General features: G+C 49.5%; 1 protein-coding gene across 3 annotated transcripts in view; it reads left to right on the forward strand.

Annotated features, from left to right (window-relative positions):
• LOC144152899 (solute carrier family 41 member 1-like) overlaps positions 1-21,272 on the forward strand; it is a 60,814-nt gene extending 39,542 nt beyond the window's left edge. For all 3 annotated transcript variants that reach the window (XM_077684445.1, XM_077684446.1, XM_077684444.1), the window contains exons 4-9: positions 8,624-8,770; positions 10,748-10,892; positions 13,682-13,755; positions 14,151-14,285; positions 16,381-16,529; positions 20,032-21,272. In XM_077684445.1, coding sequence (XP_077540571.1) covers positions 8,624-8,770; positions 10,748-10,892; positions 13,682-13,755; positions 14,151-14,285; positions 16,381-16,529; positions 20,032-20,289 — 908 coding nt within the window. In that variant the 3' untranslated portion in view covers positions 20,290-21,272. The remainder of the gene's footprint in view (positions 1-8,623; positions 8,771-10,747; positions 10,893-13,681; positions 13,756-14,150; positions 14,286-16,380; positions 16,530-20,031) is intronic.
• Positions 21,273-21,753: the final 481 nt, after the last annotated feature.

The raw sequence follows: 21,753 nt of genomic DNA on the forward strand, positions 1-21,753 counted from the left end.
TTTTCGCCTCCACTGATGCGCCGCCACTTGCGTCCGAACTGAATTGTGCGATTTTGAGCACTGCGGCTGCGGAAACTGCGGTTAGCGTGACCCATGGATGGCGTGACCGAACTGAGGTGGCCAAGCTCAATTTGCGCTAACCATGGTTAGCGACGTAAGCGCAGCTTCGTCTGTCGTGTAACGCAGCAAACTGCGGTTTTGTCTAACCGCGGTTTGCTTAACTGTGGTTAACTGTGCCCGTGTAACTATAGCTCTCCATCCCCAGGCAGCAGGCTCTGCAGTGACCCCTTTACTGACAACTGATTTGACAGAACGGGCGCACGAACGCGGCTACAGCCTGACGCCGTGCCCACGTTGTTTTCTTTCTAGCATAAATCCCTAGCATAAATTTCTTGCATAAATCCCGTTAGAGCTGCGTCGTCTCTCAAACCAAGACCCAAGTGACATTTTCGTTCTCCTTTGCAATTAAATTCTGCTTCATATTAGCGTCGCATATTTCGGTATAGCATAAGTTACGATCTGAACGCAATGTGTATGGCCAAAATGTAATAAAGTTAGAACAAACTGCCAAAATGCTCCAATGGGGACGCTTATCAGCGGTTGAGAAGCGTAGCAGACGCCTGACTTCCGGGACGAGCCGTTGAACTTCCGGTGGCCGTGCGCGCGCCCGGCCGCGACAGCGGCGAAGCGCCATCCAGCAACTCTAGTGGAGATCAGTGGTAGAGCTACGTGACGCAAGATTGGTTGGTTGGTGAATACCTCAACCACCGGCAGTAAGTACCCTGGACCTTTCACGGGCGATTAAGGTTTGAACCGGGCGCAATAATGCTTTACCGATAGCAACATCTGCGGAGAACGGAAGATCAGAAGCTCAGAGGGGCCGCTTAACCACCTTCAGTGCATCTTGTTCCTTTTGCCGCTTCGTGCCGGGGAGGGAGAGAGAGAGCGAGAGAGAGATGGAGAGAGATGGAGAGAGATGGAGAGAGATAGAGATAGATAGATAGATAGATAGATAGATAGATAGATAGAGAGGGAGAGGGAGAGGGAGAGAGAGAGAGAGAGAGAGAGAGAGAGAGAGAGAGAGAGAGAGAGAGAGAGAGAGATTTATTACGCAATAATGCGAGAGTGGTTCCTCAGTCCAGGTGACCATGTGCTGTCAAGCTGCCGCAGCCCTGGTCACAAGCAGGAGCTGGTCCTCAGGTCGACAGCTGGACAGCAGTATCTCCCACTGCTTAGGGGAACGGGACGGGTTCAGGGGCGGAAGGTGCGAGTTTTTTGTGCAGTCGAATAATATGTGCGTCCGAGTTCTATTAGGCTTGGGCGTTCACGTGCACAAAGGGTTTTCGAAAACGAAAATGAAAGCATGATGGGTGGCTGAAGCGCGAGGGAAGCAGCCTGTCTCACAATATATAAATTTAATTTCATTTATTTGATTTATGGTTTCCTGTAGTCTGTGTAGTCTGCACTGTAATTGATTGATTGTGGGGTTTAATGCGCCGACGCAACGCAGGCGATGAGGCGCGCCGTAGTGGAGGGCTCCGGATTAATTTTGACCACCTGGGGATCTTTATCGTGCGCCGAAATCTCGAACACACGGGCGTTTTTGCTTTTCGCCTCCATCAGAAAAGCGGCCGCCGCGGCCGGGAGCTCGAACCCGCGACCTCGTGCTCAGCAGCGCAACGCATTAGCCACTGAGCCACCGCGGCGGGTAGTCTGCACTGTAGACTAATGCTGTAGTCTACATTGTAGAGTATTGCTGTCGCCTGTTTTTTTAATTACATCAGCTCACGAAAACGTTTGATTTACATTTGTTTCACGTGCCCAATTACGTAAGAACTGTTTACTTGAGGAAAGCTAAATGTATGAGCTCTCGCCGTTCGCAACACTTGTGACGTCACAAACGGTAGTACCCAGAAGCGTACGGTGCGTCGACACCGGTTTTCACGTTTCGGGCATTTTATGCTTTATTAAACTGCTGCTGGTTGCGAGAACCGTCTGTTTAGATTCTAGGCACTGAGATTTACAAATACAGGCCAACTTGTTCCCACCCTTTAGTGTCATTTTAAGCATGAGGCGAGACGTGAATAAATAACTTTGTGAATAAAAAAAAATGGTGGCGAGGACTTCTCGGTGGAGGCCAGATGAAACTGGAGACAGCTGATATGAGTCGAAGACGCGGAATGGCAAACACTGTACAGTGAACCGAAAGGGTTCTTTACAGTGCATACAAACCTAGCCGTCCCATTCGACCGATCTACCTTGTACGTGGACTGCTGAACGAAGAGGAATGTCGCTGGTCCTACTAGGTCTGTGTTTGAGTCTGTGTGCATGACGACCCTGTTAAGTCGCAGGTTCGGAGTCTAGCGGTAGTGATAGCCTTGATTCTAATGAAAGATATAACTGCTGCGACTTCTCTGTCATTCGTTGAAAGAGCAGTAGGCTCTAATAGGACTGTTGGAAAAGACTACGAAAAATTATACGCAACCCGAAAAGTCTGAGAGCGTAATCCGATCACGCCACGTAACAAAGCCGGAGCGGTGAGCGCAAAATATATCAACGCACCGGAGGTGATACCCTAATTACATGGCGTTACGCAGAGACTTGAGAGTGTCGGAACGATGTATGGCGACACATCGTATATATTCTCGGCCATAAATAGGCTTGGGAAATCGACCGCGGTTATTGAAAGAAGGAATTCATTTCAAGATCCTTGTGCACGCCAGTCACCTTTCTCTGTGAAACACAAGAAATAAGAAATAATTCGTGCCTTGCTACGTCGAAGTGGTATACGTAACCCGTCTACGTTACGACCATGTTTATAAGCCAGATAGGCAGATGTTTCAACATTAGATTGTGTGAGTACAATAGTTCTTTGACAGGAAACCCGGAGACGCACTTAACCGGGTACCGCAGAACTTGTGCATTTACGCACGTTTTGAGCGCACAAGAGCAGTGTACCGTGTACACGCACTAAAACCAGCGCTTGCGCGAGATAGCTGAAAAGTTTTTCATCGGAGGATCTCCCACTTTTTGTGTTCGACAAGCGTCGGTTGCCTTCTTAGAGGGCGAAGTTTCATTTCTTGAGAACATTTTTTTTCGGAGTGATAGTAGTATGATTTTGAGCAAAGTTTTGGTACATGCGCGGTATGGTTATACTATGTATAAAATAGTTGTTTTGCCGGTATATAAATACGGCTGTTTGTGAGCGCGGGTCCCGTGCCTTCTTATCTCCGTGTTCGTAAAGTTTGGCGTAAAATGAATATTGTAGATGTGCGCCCTAACCGTGGAGCATTATTGCGGTTGATGCACACTCAAGTCAATTGCAGAGGATCTCCCGGAAATCAACAATTGAAATCAAGTATCCAGGTGACAAAACGTGCAAGCTTAAGGTCCAAATCGCGTTTTGATCGTAGAAATGGCACCTACTGATAACTAATCTACTCAAAATCTATATCCAACAGATGAGACGAAAAACTTGAGGTCCAAATAATGTTCCCATCTAGAGTCCGTGTCCACGTCCTGAGAACGCATGCGTCGGTGTCCTTCGTTGCGTAGGGACTGGAATATCTGACAAGGACGCTCGTGAACGCCGTACAGTCTTTGTCAAAATTTTGTGGGACACGGCGACCGTGGCCGGAGCAGGCGCGCGGCCGAACGGGGGCGCTGCGCTTGCCGCTGTCGGCTGGTTGCGTGGCTAAAGAGAGCGAGGGGAACTTTTGCTCTTGCTTTTGTAGTGTGCCCGGCGCGACAAGTGCTGCGCGAAGTGCCTGCGCTGAAGCGAAGTGGACTGCTCTGAGAAACCGGCGCCGCTGCACTTATCGCACCAGCCATACTACGAAAGGGAGCGCGAAAGTTTCCCTCCCTCTCTTTAGCCGCGCAACCAGCCGACAGCGGCAAGCGCAGCGCCCCTGCTTGGCCGCGCGCCTTCTCCGGCCACGGTCGCCGTGGCCTACAAAATTTTGACAAAGACTGTACGTGCCAAGAGAGCCTATAGGTACGAACGGCTCGCCGACTCGTTTAGAAATCGGTAACGGTGACAGTTGTATTCCAAGGGATATCGCACCATCTAGATATAATCGTTGCGCTATACGGTGCAGCCATACAAACCAAGAGCCATATAGTGGCATCAATTCCACAAATATGAACGTACTTCATTACTACGCACTCGCGGCCCGCGGCAGAAACGCGGCCCAGTTGGTTATGGCGACAGGTGGTTTGAGAGGGCGACTATTATATATCCATACTAATTATATTGCTGCATGAGGCTCAACGTATAGTCCAATAAAGAAAAGACGCGGGGGGGGGGGGGGGGAGTGAGTCTGTTTCTGCAGCACTCTTTGCACAAACAGCGAAAGTTGGGACGTTTACTTAGCAACAAGTTTTTGCTGTTTTTTTCTCGGAAGTGGTTCATTTCGTCACGCCAGATCTGCAGATTGTAGCACGCGTCCGTTCCTGCAGCTGCATCCGTACTGTGTTTTGAATGCGGAGCAACAGCCGAGCCGAGAGAATGTGCGTCACATTCGAACGCGCACGCATGTTTCGTCCGTTATTTTGACTAAAGTGGGTCGCTGGCGTCATTAATACAAAACGCGAACGTGCACGAGGCAGCCGATGCGTCTCCAGCAAGTTCTAAAGAGCGGATGCGAGCGGAGAAACAAAACAGGGCTGACGCAGAAGTGCATAAGCCGGCGCAGCGCAAACATAGCGAATCACATTGCAAGGTTCCACTTTGCATGCCTTGTGATGCCCGGGCATTTCTTCTTCACCGCATTCAAAGTTGTGAATGTTACCGGCGGCGAGCAGTTGGCTTACCAGCTGCTTTTGTGGTACAGGTCGAAGCAGCAACAGAACATTCCTCGGGGCATTTCAGCCTGCTTACGTGGTTGGAATGCGAAAGCATTTCTACGTCCCCTGGCGATACTCACCAAAATCTTGTTTACTGATCGTGTTCGCGTCTCTTCACTTTCGCTTTTTCGTCTTTTGAGCCAGACCACACTACAAGCTAAACCCTTCCCAGAATCAGTTTTCTGTTTGGGTGAATCTGCTCAACTCACGTGCTGTCTTCGGTCTCGCGATAGGGCGTCAGCGCCGCACGCTCTAGGCTATCTCGTCTTCCGCAGTTGGCAACGTGCTGGTGTGGTGGGGTGGTAAAACACCAGGCTACTGCTGCAGGGCCCGTGTTCGATTCCCGTATCAACTTCAATACGAACCACGAAGAAAGAAGTATTCGAGGAAGGGAATCCGCTGGGCTGGGACAGCGCGGGCGGGCTGGCGAGGAGGAAATGCAGCTTGCGCAGCAGCACAACAGATGGCGCATCAAGCGCGTTGCCCTAGTTTACATGTTCCTCTACGGACGCGCAGAAAAACCGCAATATCATCGAATATATTGTAAAAATTCTCAGATTTCTTCCTGTAAAATAAATAGAAGTGCTGGACATTTTAGCAGCAGTTATTAATAAATACTGCCCTAGTTACAAGCCCTACCACGCTTGAAACGAAGGGCTATAAGGAATCCCGGAAAAGACGACGTCTGCCGACGCCGCCTTCCCACCACGAGTGGTTCACTCTCGCCTCTCGCGGGCTTCTCAGATTTGCGCGCGCTTTTCATGTTGCACGGGCAGGGCGGCGAAGTTAGGACAACCTAATATGAACTAATGGCATAGAGGATAACAACCATCATTCACTAGAACTAATCACACCTAGATTCTCAACCACATCTTTTAAATGCATAGCATTTTAGTAACTCACAATGTCACGCGGCGTTGGCGTGCCTTGTCGTAGTCCGCATGCGCGTCTTGTCGTAGTCCGCATGCGCGCCTTGTCGTAGTCCGCAGCCAGGAAGAAATAAAATAACAGTTTCCGGCGCCCGGTTTCGAACCCATGACGCCGCGGGCGGAACGCAAGGTGCCCGGCGCCCTACCGACCGAGCCACGAAACCGACACACATTTCGACGCACCGAACGCGCCTTATATCCTTCACTCATTTCTCGTTTGTTTCGAAAGCGCCACAAGTTGTCCCGCGCCTCCAAAAGATGGCGACACGGGTCCCGCAATCAAGAGATACGACTTGCCGGCGCACCCCCTCGGAAATGCTGTGCATTTGATCGTGCCCCTCGCGAGGGGGATGTCTTTTTTATTGTAGGTTTCGTGTTCTAAAAAAAAAAAAAATCAAAGCCCCTTCAATGATGTTTGAAACGCGAAGATTTCTACCGCCGAAAACCGACTCCAGTGAAAGTCCAGTCGCGCGAGGGATTCGTCGGCGTCGTCTGCCCACGACGGCAGCCGGCTATGCACTGACTGACCTTGAACCGGCGAGCCTTTTCCCTTTGGCGCATCGCGACAGAGGGCGCGCAGTGCCATGCCCCCGCCGTGACTTTATCGCGCCGCCGGAGCAAACCCTGTTCCGCCTCCTCAATAATTCTTGCCCCATGATACGAACTCTACTTATTGCCTTTTAGGAGTACCCTACTTTATCAAAATTACTCCTTATACACACTTTTCACAAATTCTGACATTCTTGTGTTTCTTTTTTTTACCTTTTATAGCGGCGGCCATTTTTTTTCTTCACCCGACAGCAAAGCCAAATTTTTGCATAGTCGAGCACTTAGGGCTTTTACCTAAAAATGCACCCTGGTACGGATGTTCTCTTAATAACCAGGATATTTTAGTTAGTCTGATTTCACTGACGTAAAGGTAGTAGTGGTGGGGGACGGGGTCTCGCAGCGCAAATGTTGGTACAGCACAATGAACCATAAGTGTGCTGTTGTATACACAAATAACGAGATAGCACTGCAGCATTAGCGTTATTGAGAACAGCGTGCAGGAATGTTGTTACGGCTCCGAGGAAATGGCCGACTCGAGGATGCGGAGCTTTGAGTCTGAACATTGAGTAAATGGCCGACTCAAGGTTCAGATGCTACACTCACGGTTCTGAACAATTTTCGACGTGAATAACAGTCAACTGATAGCGTTTTGCTTGAATAAGAAACTCACTGTTGGGTATATGGTATACATTTTTTATTGAGATAACGGCGATACGAGGTGGTTTTGTTATCGCGAACGTTTTTGCACGAGCCTGCCACTTTAAATTGGAGCCTGAGATGCATTATCGTGCCGCGCTTCTTTGCTTGCGTCCCCGAAGAGCTTTGGTTCATTATTCTGAAGCTGCTATTCTCGGGTAGTGGCGCTGATTTCCTTTGCTGCACAAAGAAACGTAACCAAAATGGCCCTATAGATTAGTAAATGACCCACTTCGCTTCGAAGCTGAGATTGCCGCGGAAGGACTCAGAGCTGGCTCATGTTCCGGAAACCAACTCTGACGCTGCTGTTACCCACGTGCCGATGTAGTTTTACAAGTCGTATTTCAAACGCATGTTAACTTTGTACACCACACGCAACCTTTATCGGTGCTATCAGGGTAGCAGCGCTCAGTTATGCCATAGTGATAAAGTCAGTGTTCAAGTCTCGCTTCAAAAAGCCGCCGTTTCGACATTACCTCGTACTTGGCAGCGTGTACCTCATGTTGCCGCGAAGCAGTGTGGAAGCGTTGGTAAAAACTCCATGGATGAGACAAATAATTAAAGCAGTTGGTATGCAGTCGAAGCAGGATGATTACTGAGAGGCGCCACCTTCGTCTCGCGCATGCGCGGTACGCACCGGCGGTTCCTCAGACCTCCTGTGATCACTGCCAAAAAGGCAAGTTTTATTGGAGTGGTGCTACGACAAGCTAGGGATAGTACCGTCTGCTCACGGACAGAAAAGAGCGAATTTAATTATTTATTTATTTATTTATTTATTTATTTATTTATTTATTTATTTATTTATTTATGCCAGTCTTCTGTACAGGATTAATTTTCTGGCCAATCTAAGCACGGCGTGCTTGTAAAGTGACCAGGCAGTGGGTGAAACAACACATTTCAATTACATTTCATGAAAAGTAACACAATAATACTTGCGTATGTACACAGAACACGCCCGAGAGCATGAAACAAAGCAAGAAATAAAAAACGCACACACAAAATGAGTGTTTTCTTGCTCCCGAACATTCATCAAAAGAAATTTGCACCAATAGCACACTCACTTACAGGAATACAATTCAATGCTACTTCAAAATTGTACAGGCATAAAGGAACATGAAAATAAACACATTTAAACAGTTCTTTTATTGGTTTCATAACCAGGGTTCGGTATTTTTCCTTTGTGCCAACGCTATCCAACGCTCTACGGTGGGTTAGCTTCTGACTTTTTTTTTTTAATTACTCAATTAATTTCTTGTTTTTCTTTTGGTTTCCGAGCAAGTGCAGTATATTGTGATCCCATACGAGAGTAACGATTCAGCTAGCGCCTTATACACTGTAAGCTGAACTTGAATCGTTGGATTAATTCCGGGGTAATAAGTGGGCCAACGCCACCTGCTGCAAGGCCTAACCACCTCGGAGACCGGCACTACCGGAGACCAAGCTTTACACCCACTACCGTAAGACAGGCTGCCAATATTTAGGGCACCATGAGTTTGCAGGTACTGTAGCGTATCCACGCAGCATTTCTATGTACATTTCTATGTACGTGTCTTGGGCAGCATATGTGAGGTTCTGGCTCACTCTGCATCAACTCCACCACGCAGGTACGGTGATGGTCGTGGTTGTGGCGTACTCTGGCCGCTGCCGCATCAATCCGGACAACGTGGCCACCTCGGTCGTGGACGCCCTCGGAGACATGACCACGCTGGCCATCCTGGCTGGATTCTCCTCGCTCCTGTACGGACACATAGGTACGCACGGGCAGTCTCGTTTCCGAAACACGTTGAGGTCAAGAAAAACTCAACCTGCCGACGAAGAAACAAGCAGGATTGTCAATTGATCCGTCACTTTTTTTACATGACTGTCCCGCTCGTTTCTAGTGAGAGCGGTGTTAAACTATATTTAATGATTGTCTCCTGATTGGTCCTATATCTTGCGTACTTAATTCCCCAGGGGAAGTCTGGGGGCCTTGCTGCCGACCAAGGGGTTGTGTTGTGCGCTGCTGGAGGGATTTGGTATTCCGATCCGACCCTGAACTCAACGTGTAAAGATATTTTCCCCATCTTAACCACCGTCGGCCTCCTCACCAGTGTTTCGAAGTCAGCCATGCTACCGAAAATGGAGGCCCGAACCCGTCTCTGAAATGTACGCCGCGGAAAGCAGGTCAGCTCGCTCATTCCACTCGTCAAAGCTGTCCCCGCTCTCCCCCGAGCGCGCGGCTTTCTCTTTGCGGCAGGCAGCCAGTCCCGACATCGATGTCTACGCGCCTATCCCACCTCATTGACCGAATGAAGACGGCCGCTTCCAGACGCCATCGAGACCGTGACCTTGAGGACAGAGCGCGGTCTGTGGCGTCCGTCCTTTGGCGGCGGCCCACTGGCCCATCAGGCCGCGCACACAGGGCCCTGCCCTCCCTGTAGCAGCGCCTGCAGCCCGGCCTTGCGCAACATCCCGTTCAGCCAGTGGCGCCTATGTCTGACCGTGTGCATACGCAGCCGCATTCGCGAGGTTTCGTGGCTCGAATTCGTGCCGCTGCCCTTGATTGAGCTCCACGCTGGCCGGGAGCGGCACAGTTCAGCCGGGCGTCCCTATACGCCTTATCAACCAGGCTGTTTGCGCGAGACCTTGGGAAATGCACTGAATTGACCCCATTCGTTCGTAGCGTCCTCTACACTCGTACGTCGGAGCAACTTCCGAATGTGATTTGCCATACGTACGCGTCGACAGGAAATGCCCCAGTTTAATGTTATTAGAGAAACGCGCGATAATTGCCTTAGCGTCGTCATCATGTCGAATTCGTATTGAAACTATATAGGAGAGGGAACCAGATGCAACTACGTGCGGTTGTGGGCCACATTCTAACCGGCGTCACGTGGTCTGTGGCTACAACAATCCACTTGTTCCCGGATTGTGACGTAAGCAACAGACCTAGGAGGTTCATTCCGACGTTTTGGAAGGGTCTCGTCGGTACAGCTATGGTCTGAATAAGTGCGGCTGGTTTCATCGACGTAGTTTTCCGTATCTGGCAATCACGGCTGCACCGGACGCAGTGGATGACATCGGTTCGAAGGCGGGCCAGTAGCACTTAGTCTTAACCTTCCAAGTGTGCATGCTGTGCCGAGCTGTTCGGGAGACGGGTGGTCGTGGCACACTTCCAAAATTTCGTCGCGAAGGGCTGCAGGCATGACTAGAAGATCATTCGCTATCGTTTATGGGTTCGAAGTTTTTCTTGACGAGTAGGAAGTTTTTCAGGCTGAATGCAGGTAACTTTCGCTTGAAGGCCCTTGGGACGGCGAAACATTTAGTGCATTGTGTTCAGAGCACGACCAAGCTTTTGATCGTAGACTGCACCTGGGCTTGGAGGCGCAGCTAGTATATATGGCTGCAGGCTAATTTGCATCGCCCTGTTATTTTTTAGTCTTCGCCAACAACTCGTACGCACGGACGTTTTTACATCAATCTTTAGTACACAAAGTACCAGTAGTAGTAGAACGTTTTACAGAAAGGGAGGACCACTGGCCAAGGAAAGAGGAGGGATGGGGAGGGGGGGAAGGTAAAATGCCGGGAATTCAAGGCTTAGTTCGTCAGCTGTAGATTAAGGAATGGACGAGTTCTTGACGCCTCCAACGGGGCAGTGCAGAAAGACGGATGTGGCGTAGCAAGAGGCTGACCAGAAGAATCCACGTTGTGCCGCCGCCGTCGTCTCTCACGTGTGTGCATCCGCGCAGGTCAGCCGTGGATCGCGAGCGTGTTCGCGGGGAGCCTGGTGGCGCTGTGTCCGCTGTGGGTGTACCTGGCGCGAGGCCACCCAACTTCCCGCAAGGTGCTCGCCGTCGGGTGGTGGCCCATCATCGTCGCCATGATCATATCCAGGTGAGACCACTACGCACGCAACCACGTGCGAGAGTTCAGACCGATTATCTTGTTGTTGTAACCAGGACCATTTTGAGAGGCATCACGCAACAGAACTGGCTTGTCGTTCGATTCCTCTTCTATGTGGTTTTACTGCATAAATGACGCAAAGATTGGCTCATAAATTTTGAAACGGTTCACTGGGCGCATTCTGTAATCTGTTTTTTTTTTTCTCTTTTTGTTGGCCTCGTGCTTGCTCGCTTGTAGGGCGAAACACTTCAGTTTTCTTGCGTGTAGCGTATTGTGTTCAACGTGACGCAATACAAAGACGAAAGCTAAGCGTCAAGCGCGAATTGAAAATAGCTGTTTCCAGCTATCACTGAACACAAAGCCGTCCGGTAACCCGTTAAAAATAAATCAATGACGTCACAGCCAAAGCAATGAGTGAATTAGTGTAATAGTAATGGTTTATTTTCCATAAACTGTACAAGGTTATGGGGAAAAAGGTGCACATAAGCAACTTGACTGGCCCTAACAACCCGTGCAAATGGCAGCACCAGTACAGAAGCGCAACGATAAACAAAATATACAAAGCATAACGAGAACAACTGCACAAATATACATATATATTGTGGTCTCTACCTCACAATATGCACCACCCTAGCATTGCACAAGGCATGCACTCATGCACATTGCGAGGAGCCACCGCGGGTTCGAGCTATTTGAGAACGCTCACGGAACTGAGACGCCGTCGCGCCAGCTCAACACCGCCTCTGTTGGGCAGGGGTAGTAGGGGGCGACAAAGGAATAAGCCCAGTGTAGTACATCAAAAGAAGGCGTTTATTCGCGCCAACCCCTTCAGTTACATTTCAACATCCCCGTGGGTGAAAAGGGGCGATGGGCGATCTGGCGCCACGCGCAAGTGTGCGTGTCATCAGCGCGCTGAACCGGTGGGCTCAGCAATAAGGGCAAAATCTGGGGTGCTGGCCGATGGGCTCGCAATAGAAAGACACTGTCCTTCCGTTCCCAGGCGCGTATCGCACGGCGTGATCGTCGAGTGTCAGGTACGGCTAATATGTGAGCGAACGGACTGAGGGTCAACCGAAGGCACGGGCAGGCAGCCGGAAGGGCTAGCGGGCTTAGAGCCGGCGCAAAAGAGCTGCGACCGGGCGGCGAGGAAAATAGTTACGCTCCTTCGGCTGTCCTCCAGAGCGTCTCCCCGGACTATCCTCCGCGCAGGGCGCGCGTTCGCGTCCCGGCGAGGGTGGGGTTCGGGAATCGTTCAAACGGGCCGATGAGGTGAGGTTAGCTAAAACACCGGGGCGGAGCCCCCATTTCGTGAGAATGTTTTATCGCCGCAACGGTCGCTGCAGCCTTCACCTCAGGCAGGAGTTGGAGATGACGGCTCGGCTCTACACAGTGGCACCGAGACGAGCCGGCAACTCGGAGGAGAGAGAGGGAAAAGCGCCGCGCAATGACAGAAACCTAGCGATCGCGCAATGGCTCGGGCGCCAGGATCCCCACAATGTACATGCACAAATACACAGAAACATCAATACATGTGAAAGTGCACATTAAAAGAAAACACGCATTACCACCGTTGGACAAATGGAACTTAGATTATCAGGAAAAGTACGCAGGGTTGTGCGTGTGCAATGTGGTGAAATAGTGGAAGTTCGTCATAGTATTTTAACAAAAAATTAACTTGCACCATAACATAGTAAGCGCTGGGATTGTGACACAGCCACAAGCATTGGTATCTGGGATTGTAATTTAGACTGCCCATGTTTTGTTTAACACAATATAGATAACGTATACAGGTACTGTGTCGATGACGTTTGTTTAGTACCTTCGTTATTGCTTTAGGCTGAATAATTGCCGGAACAGGTGGATTAATATCGTTACGCGGCGGCAGGGCAGAGGACACGAACCATGACAGATGAGGCGATGATTCAATGGGCAGCCGTGACTCTACGAACGCCGGGACTATGCTACGGGCGACTATTCGTCTTTTCCGGACTGGGTTGCTGCCGACTTCTCTCTCGTGGCAATAACTTTAACCTCCTATGAAACGGGATAGCACTTCTAGCATCAACAATAAAAGCCAACAGAAAGTGTTTGGAGGGCTTGCGAAGTGTGGTTTTTAAAATTACATAAAGTGACCTAAACATTGTGTAATTACCTTACCAGGACCCTGGTACCATGGTCCGAGTTTTTTCGGCAGGTTTACAGAATTTTTAGGCTAGAAAAGTGCGTTCGAAAGGTTCCTTTCTCTCGCGCGCACTCCTAAACGAAATTTGCTGAGATTAGTAGTCTACGACGACACATTTACGACGACGACGACACAAATTTAGCGGATTGCTAGCCTGTTTAACTCGTGCAATCTAGTATAAGGACTGGCTCTTTTTTTTTTAAATTTTCATCTAATACCTTGATCCGGAATTGGCTGTTGGAGTGTGCTGTTTGGGAATAACGGCACAAAGTGCGCTTGAAGAGCCAGCGCTGCTTGTACAGCAAATTCCATATCTCCCGCTCCATGAAGCTCGCTTTCGTTCATGTGCGCATTCCTTCCGAGAAGGAATATCTACACGAAACTTTCGCATTGGACAGCAGTGCAGCATTTGTAGCCACCTTCGTAAACCCCCCCCCCCCTACCCCCCTAAAAGAAAAAGCCTCTTCTGTATATGCTAGGCAGTTTTCTCCCATCGTCTACGTCAGGCTTATATTAGTGCTGTGGGTTCTTTCTTTCTTGTGTGTGTGTTCTGTGCGTTAAACACGTATGTTGGGGGCTTCCAAATTCAATTGCGCAGTGCCGGCGGATACATCCTTGATCTGGCGGTGACTCACTTCAGAGGACTGGCCGTCTTTCAGCCCGTCATCAACGGTGAGCAAAACTTCTTTCTTGCTTGCTTGCCTGCCCACAGCTTTGTCGGCTTGTGCGTGCGTGTGAGGAAAAGAGAGAGAGAGAGAGAGGTAGGGAGGAAGGAAAGGAGGGAGGGGGGAGGGGGGAGAGAGAGCTACTTTATTAGAGAAGGATGACCACTGGTCACGACGGCCGAAAGAAATGGGGAGGGAAGGCAAGGAAAAATAAACAAATGCTGACCGTTCTCAGTCAAGTGAATAACTGGACCAGTTCTTGGAATCTGCAGTTAATGGGTCAGCTCATGGTAACCGCAATGGAATCAGGAGTTCGTACAGGTTCGACGAAGGTAGAGAACGCGAGATGCCAGCACGTGCCGTGTGCGCAGCGTGACAGCAACGGAGCTCTTTTGTTCGCAGGCGTGAACGGCAACCTGGCGGCCATCCATGCGAGTCGCCTGTCGACGATGTTCGCCCAGCGGTCGGAGCTGGGCCGCCACCCCGAGCACGACTCGCGCTACTGCGTCGACCCCCTCACGGGACTGTGCAGGCGCAGTGAGTAGCGGAGTCTGTGGGAGAACGGCGTTCGGTTAAACGTACAGCCTTTTTTGCCTGCTGGTTGCGCGGCCAGAGAGAGTGGCCAGAAATTCCACTCTTGCTTTCGTAATAAAAGTGCGGTGCGGGGTCGGTTTCTCGGAGAGGGGAGTCATGTGGCGCACTGGTGGCTAGAGGTATGGGAATCCGCGCTCTTCACAATGCCATTTGTACATCTTTTATGAAGCTGCTGAAGTTATTTTTTGATATTACCCGCGGTCAAATAAATACCAAATTGAACTTCAATGTCCGCTCTAAAGATCAGAGCTAGCGTCGTGAATAAATAAAAAATACACCATCCCTTCCTAAAAAAAGTTGGGAGGAGCGCGAGAGCTTTCTAACATCAAAAGTGCGACTTTCGCGGAGAGTGCGGCCAACCCTTGTTGGGAGTGCGTCCAGTCGATCGTCAAATCTTCAAAGGCCGAAATCGCGAACGACGAACGAACCCGTGCGGCGATTTTTCGCGCACTCAGTAAACGCATCTACGATCGATCTAAATGTATACCCCATACGTTGTTTATAAGATAAATGTGTTGTACTATTGTACTCCTTCATTATCGATGCGTGTGTTGTATCTAGAACCGTTCGTTGTTCGCGATTTTCAAGTAACCGGTTTGATACAATGGAAGCCCGGCTTCCCGCACGAACCGTGTGCCCAAAGGCCTTATCAGAGCTTTCCGGTCACCCAACCTGTTTTTTTTTTTTTTTTTTTTGACAGAATGCCTTCGGTTCCATTAAGAAAGCTTTCGCTTTTTTGCGACCACACGCTCCGTACACAGCAGCGAACCATGCAGCGAAGCTGCAGCATGCGGCCGGTGCTTTACGTGTGATGCGTGTCCTACCCATTTCAACCAACACATTTGGGCTAGTTGGTGATACGGCTTCGACATGATGAAAAGGCGCGACAAAATGGGGACTAAAAAAAAGCCAGTTACACGGGACGAGTGCTAGCGCTCGTCCCGTGGAATTGTTTTTTTTAGGTGCGGAGTACCTTAGGACCACGCAATGCCCGTCCGCGTCCGTGCGCACAGCATTTACAATCGCAAAAAATCACACAGCTAGGCACCGGCAGGATTCGAGCCTGTGTCTGCTAGACGAGACAAGGTTAGTGTCAGTCGTCTTACCCATTGGGCTAGGACCGTGAGCTAGTACCCGAGAGTTAAACGGCTTACCCTCTCGCCTGTTCCGGTGCGGAGTACCTTAGGACCTCCCACTGTCCGTCCGCGTCCATCCGTGCGCACACCACCATCATGCGAAAATCAAGCGAAATTGGATTTGAGCCGTGAGTTGCAGTTTCATTTATGGAATAATCCAGGTGCAACTCACGGCTCAAATCGTACGACGATCGAGGCGCAAATGGGATGTCACTCGGTGCGCAACTTGGACGTCATTTCGAGTCACCGTACTCCGCACCCTCGATCGCCATCATCCACGGAGTGGAGATGCTGCCATTTTCTAATTTTGTCTCCGCTTTGTCGCGCCTTTTGCCATGTCGAAGGCCTACCTACTTCAAAGCGCGCGCGCTCTGCTGCGATACACCCAACCAGTAACTCTACCCTTACCTCTAACTCCTATGCAGCCGTTTTTTTTTTTTGCGCATGCGCATGGGGTTGCGCCCGAGGAGGTTTTTGCGTACATGGGACCGCCGGATTTTTTTTCGCCTAGCTATATAGAGCTTCACTTTAAAACAAATGGCTGCCTGTCTGCTTGCTTTGCTTCTGATGACGTGGAAAGGTTTGAAGGTTTATTGAAGGTTTAAAGACGGTGGCTTTATTGCCGCCCCTGTCACGTGTGTGCATGGGTCACGTGGAGCACCAACAGGCGAGGAAACGATAGCGATGGAAAGCAATAAAAGACGCCGTGTTCCCTACTCGGTAGAGTGCGATGTCCTGTTCGGGCTGTGATGGCACTCGTCGATGACACCATACACTGGATGAGCTCGCGCGTGGTGCATTAATGATATATTGCAATTACATTTCTTCAGAAAACCAATTACGAATTTTGTTAATCGTCGGGATGACATTCACCCAAATTCGATGCGTGCTGTGGCGTGCAGACCGACAGGCTCGGGTGTCCCAGCTGCTGCTTCTGCTGTCCATCCCCGGCCACGTGCTCTTCGTGCTGCTCGTCTTCGTCATCAGCGATGCCAACAGCAGGCTCACCGTCGGCCTCATGCTCTCCTACCTCGTGGCCTCCGTCGTCCTGGTGCGTGTATGCATGCACACTGAGAGCAACTCCTAAAAAAAAAACGGGCTCTATCCTTTCGTTCTTTTTATAAAAGAGATATCGAAAGACGCGCGAACAGAAGCAAATAATATGCTCACAATATGTGGGGTGAGTGGTCCTCAGGACCTTGTACTAGCCCGGACTAATCTGTTCCGAAGCATTCGCACACAGCAGCAATCAGCCTACCAACATATTTCTCTACTTCATGTTAAAGGAGTACTGGCACCAATTTTTGGCATTAATGTTACTGCACAGTTCGCTTCCTTTAATCAACAGAATACCCTGGGTGAAATATGAGCGGCCTGCGACGCGAAGAACATACTTCATTTGGACCTCATTTATCGCGCCGACGGAACAGCGCGCGGAGTGGCCCTCACCAAATGGACATCAGTGTGGCATCATCCCGTGATAGCCAGAAGAAGTGACGTGACAGCGCTCGTCAAAAACTCGTGACGTCACTTCACGCGCGCGGCCCCGCGAGCGGCGAGCGGGTGCCGGCGCATTCACAAACGGGTGCACGTAGCCAGAGCTATAGGCATGGAGGAAAGAATACTCCATGGCTATAGGCATAACCGCTGCCCTGAAAGGCACTGTTGGCAAAAATAAAGTTCCACACACGGGAAAGGGAGAGATAATATCGCCCGGAATCGCAATAGAAGTCGCCATCAGGATTTTTATTGAAAGCAGTCATCGAATTTCCGCCGCAGTGGCAGGCCTAGCACCATCAGGCAGCTCAGCCTTTCAGCTCCAGCGGCGGCGCGGTCGAAACAACGCCCCCACCGGCCTCCGCAGTGTTTTGACGTCCACACAAAGCGGTGAAGTCATGCCGTGATTGTGCCATATGCGCCTTTCGGGATGAAAGCGCAGGAATTTGAAACAAACGATTTTCAGGCCGTACAATGTAATTATTTATTGCGCGCTGAAGTATTTAAAGTGCTGTTTCGGGTTCGCCAGACCATTAGGCACCGATTAAAGCAATAAAAGTGGAACATAAAATTTTGGTGTCATTACTCCTTTAACGCTAATATCGCAAACAGGAACGTAACCTCAGCGTTGTACACGTGAAGTTGTAATAAACTCGGCCGATAACATGGAAATACAGGGGTAACACAAAATGCCTGCATAGAAAAAAATTTGTTCGCGAGGATGAAGTACCCATCACTGGACAGTTTGCTGCTGCTCCCAGCTTACACGGCTGCAAGACGGGCTGAATTAAAAGTAGGTGACTTGATTAGACTATTCAACTGCCCATTGTGCGCGTAATTGAAGTTCTAGGATGAATTAAGCTAAACGAAGTGCGTCCATTTTGTTATCTGCGTCAAAAGAAGCGATAGAAAGCGTACTTTCAGGAGAATTTTACGTTGAAACAGACGTCAAATGTGATTTAGGGCTGGATATTAACGACGCAGGCCAATTAGCGCCGCAAGTTCGATGGAAAGAAGCCGGCCACGGAAATATTCGCATAAGAGTAGAGACTCCGAAAAACTACTGAATCTATGGTTCGCATATAATAACGTACAACCATGCCAAATTTCACTATGCTGGGCATACGTCACCAATGTGTTTGACGGTGTAGTTTGGAGATGTTTGCGACGCTCCGATTTTTGCACACGCAAACGGTTTTTCTAACAACGGTTTTAAAGTATGGTGTCCCCTATGAAAAGTCAAATTTTGACGGTAAGTGCTAAGAAATCTACTCTAAAGCATACGTCAGCAAAAGAGTAAGAACTCACTCATACTCAATCACATTTTTTTCCATTTCCGCTGTGCTCACTCAAACTCAGACTAAAAAAATCGTCTATACCCAAACCCACTCGTACTCACTCATCGCATACTCATCTGTAACGTTGATGGGGCGAAAAGCGAAAACGCCCGTGTATACGAGATTTCAGCCCACGTTAAAGATCCCCAGGTGGTCAAAATTAATCCGGAGCCCTCCATTCATCACCTGCGTTGCGTAGGCGCGTTAAACCCTACAATCAATAAAATCAATCATCTGTAACGTACTCACGTGAACTCAAACTCATACTTCATCTGTACTCATTCGTACTCAACTCACATGTACTCACTTGTACTCGTATTCATTCTCTACGTACTCGTACTCAACTCATCTGTACTCACTTGTACTCATAGTCAATCCATACTCTCGTATTCGTACTCAATCTGTACTCACCCGTGCTCTTCTGTACTCAGTTGTAGTCGTACACAATCTGTACTCACATTTAGTGGTATTCAAAAGTGTTTCTACTTATTTTGTTTTCGCAATCAACCACTTGAATTCACGCGCTGCACTGGGTCTATGGGATCTACTACGCCAGAGCCGGAGAGGCATAGAACGCTTCCAGACCACACTAGTTGGTTCTGGTTTCCCTGTAACCCTTTTGTCTAACTGAAACAGGCGAAAGCTTTTCTGTTTATTGAGTGTAAAGCGGCTTATTGAGCGGCTTCAGCATGCGTAGCGCAGGCTAGCAGCCTTCCGCATCCCTCCGTTCGAACAATTTGAACGAAGGAAGTGCAGCGAAGATACTCATGCTTCCCTGGACTTTCACTATGGTAACCCCGTGACCAGCGGTTTCCGGGAGGGGCAACACCGCGGAAGACGGAATGGAGAGAGAGGCAGTACTCCCCTTTAACACCTCATTGTACCTTTTTGCAAGGGGCCGCGAAATGCGCTAACCTCGTGCATGCACGTTGCGACTCGCGTGCGGGATCAAACTCACAAGTTCGTACTCGTGAGTACAGTATTCATGGGTACTACTCGCTAGTGCAGGTATTCTCGAGGACAGCACTCGCACGTGCAGTACTCATGAGTACTACTCGCGAGTACAGTACTGTAATCTCGAGTATTGAACTCACGCCCATACTCACTCATCACTGTACTCACTTTTTTGGGTCTGTACTCACTCATCATAATGCTCACACATGAGTTCGAGTGCAAATGAGTACAAATGAGTGCACTCACGCGCGAGTACCCCGACCTATGCTGTCAAGTATACTACATACCGCCAGCCCTTAGAAAGAGTTTGTGAACGCGCAAACAATGGCTACTGTGCCATAAGCTCCTTTAATTTTCGTTCGAAAACGACATTTATTTCGCATTGGACAACTAAGTCGTGGCGACGGGCGACGTTGCGCTCTGAGCAAGCCCTTTTTTGGGGGGGAGGAGGAGGGTACAGAAAAGACTGTAGTTGTACCACAATGCAGATTCACTCGTGTTTATTTGAAGCAGGAAAATAATCGGTTTTGGCGCTATTCAGTCATTATCCTTTCCTCAAAAGACCCCGAGGATTTTTTTTTTATAACGCTGCCCCGCAGCCAGAAATTTGAAAACCATTCAAACCAACCCATTAAAACAGACACCAGGGCACAATCTGTAGTATCAGATCCAGCTCGCTCATCAAGGGATGTCACAATAAGAGAGAGCAATACGTGAGCAGACGTTTCGTACGCTGATTTGCTAAACAATCTGTTGTCTGCGCAGCTGACCTTGCTCCTTTACCTGGCCCGTTGCGGAGCCTACTGGATGTGGCGGCGTAAGATCGACCCGGACAACGCTCTCATCCCACTTCTCACTGGCTTCGGAGACATGTGCGGCACCGGCTTCCTGCTGCTGGCCTTCGTCTTCCTCGAAAGCATCAACGATCCCAGCGTCGTCGGCTTCACGGGGGGCCACCACGGACCAACGTTTACAGACGCCTCCTTCAACGAGACTTCCACCGCCATCCTGCCCGCAAGCTGAAAGAGAGGACGACGGCCGTGCCGGAAAGAGGGACCACTGAATCGAACCAGGCTGCAGACACAGAGGCCTGGGGCCTGGCTGACAAACCGCGCGAAGCTGGACTTCACCGCGTTCATCCACATAATGGCAGCCGCGTGTGGACAGTTCTACTCCCACACCCAGACATCTGGAGCAAGGGATGGTTGGCATCGTCTGTTAAACGACGTTGAGTTGCCACTATTTGCCGCTACTCGCTTCGGACGAAGCAGCACGAGCTTCTCGCAGACGAGCAAACATTTTACGACGACTTTCCGGATGAAAGAGAAGTTCAATTATCATGAGCGCGTCTCAAGAACACTGCACAGGAGCGTAGCTGTGTTTGCACTTAGTCTGCCCAAAATATTCTCGTCTGAATTCGCGGCCATATTGTAATGGAAAAATCAGAAAAAGGAGGTCAAATTATTCTGTTCAATCGTGCCAGAATGGCAACGGCGAGTCGTGCACATGAAGTTCAACGTGTGGTGCATAAAGCTAAACATAGTATAGCCCGGTTATTCCTATCTCAGAACTACACCTTCACCGAACAAAATAGGCAGCGAAAGACGCCGAGCACGCGAAGAAAAAAAGTAAAGTGGTGTGTTTAGGTGCACTTGTCGCTTGCACAACTGTGATCTCCACTTGGGTGTGACTGTGGGGTGGACAAAGACGGAACACTTACACTACCACCGCGATGCTCTACGATCAAGACAGCTCGCCTGCCTGCCGCATCGGGTGAACGTTTCGGGAAATCATGTTAACGGCCACTTCGATTTAGAAACCGAAAATAGTTTTTTTTTCGATAACAGACGTCTTGCTGTGTCCATTTTAAATGAAACGACACCCCTCTAAAGGAGTGGCCTTGACTTGTACAGTTTTAAAAACGTTGACAAAGCAACATGCTGCTTGAAAGAAGAAACCAGGAATGTACATTTGAGCAACAATAAAGACAAGAATTCGAACGCTCACCATACGTGGCTCCTACTGTCAAAGCTGCAGGTCTTTAGGTACACTTGTGGTACACTACCATGGGATTCGCGAATTACAGCTAAAGGAAAAGCACTGTGTTGTTTTCAGAGAACTTTTAAGCGATGCCTCTTTTGTGACTTTGTAGCATGACGCCCCTTAGCAGTGGGCGTATGCAAGTGCACACCACATTTGGTTAGCGCCAATCTAGACCAACGCAAGACCTCTTTGACGGATTTTATGTTTGGAAAGTATCGCACCCAGGACGTCCCACAAAGGTAAGGAATCCCGTCGCTTTACCCCAGCAACGGACTGTTACACCCTGGAAGAAACTGAGGTACAACAGTAATCAGAAAAACTTCGTAGCATGGGAACGCTAAGTGTGCGGCAAGCTGTTTCCGAAGATCAAACGGAAGGAGGGAACTGACACATCGTTCATTGCGCGAAAAGGTTTTAAAGAAACCCAGATGAATTTTTTTTAAA

The sequence above is a fragment of the Haemaphysalis longicornis genome, unplaced genomic scaffold, assembly GCF_048455015.1.
Source record: "Haemaphysalis longicornis isolate Haplotype H1 unplaced genomic scaffold, Haemaphysalis longicornis Haplotype H1 scaffold_9, whole genome shotgun sequence".
Taxonomy (NCBI): domain Eukaryota; kingdom Metazoa; phylum Arthropoda; class Arachnida; order Ixodida; family Ixodidae; genus Haemaphysalis; species Haemaphysalis longicornis.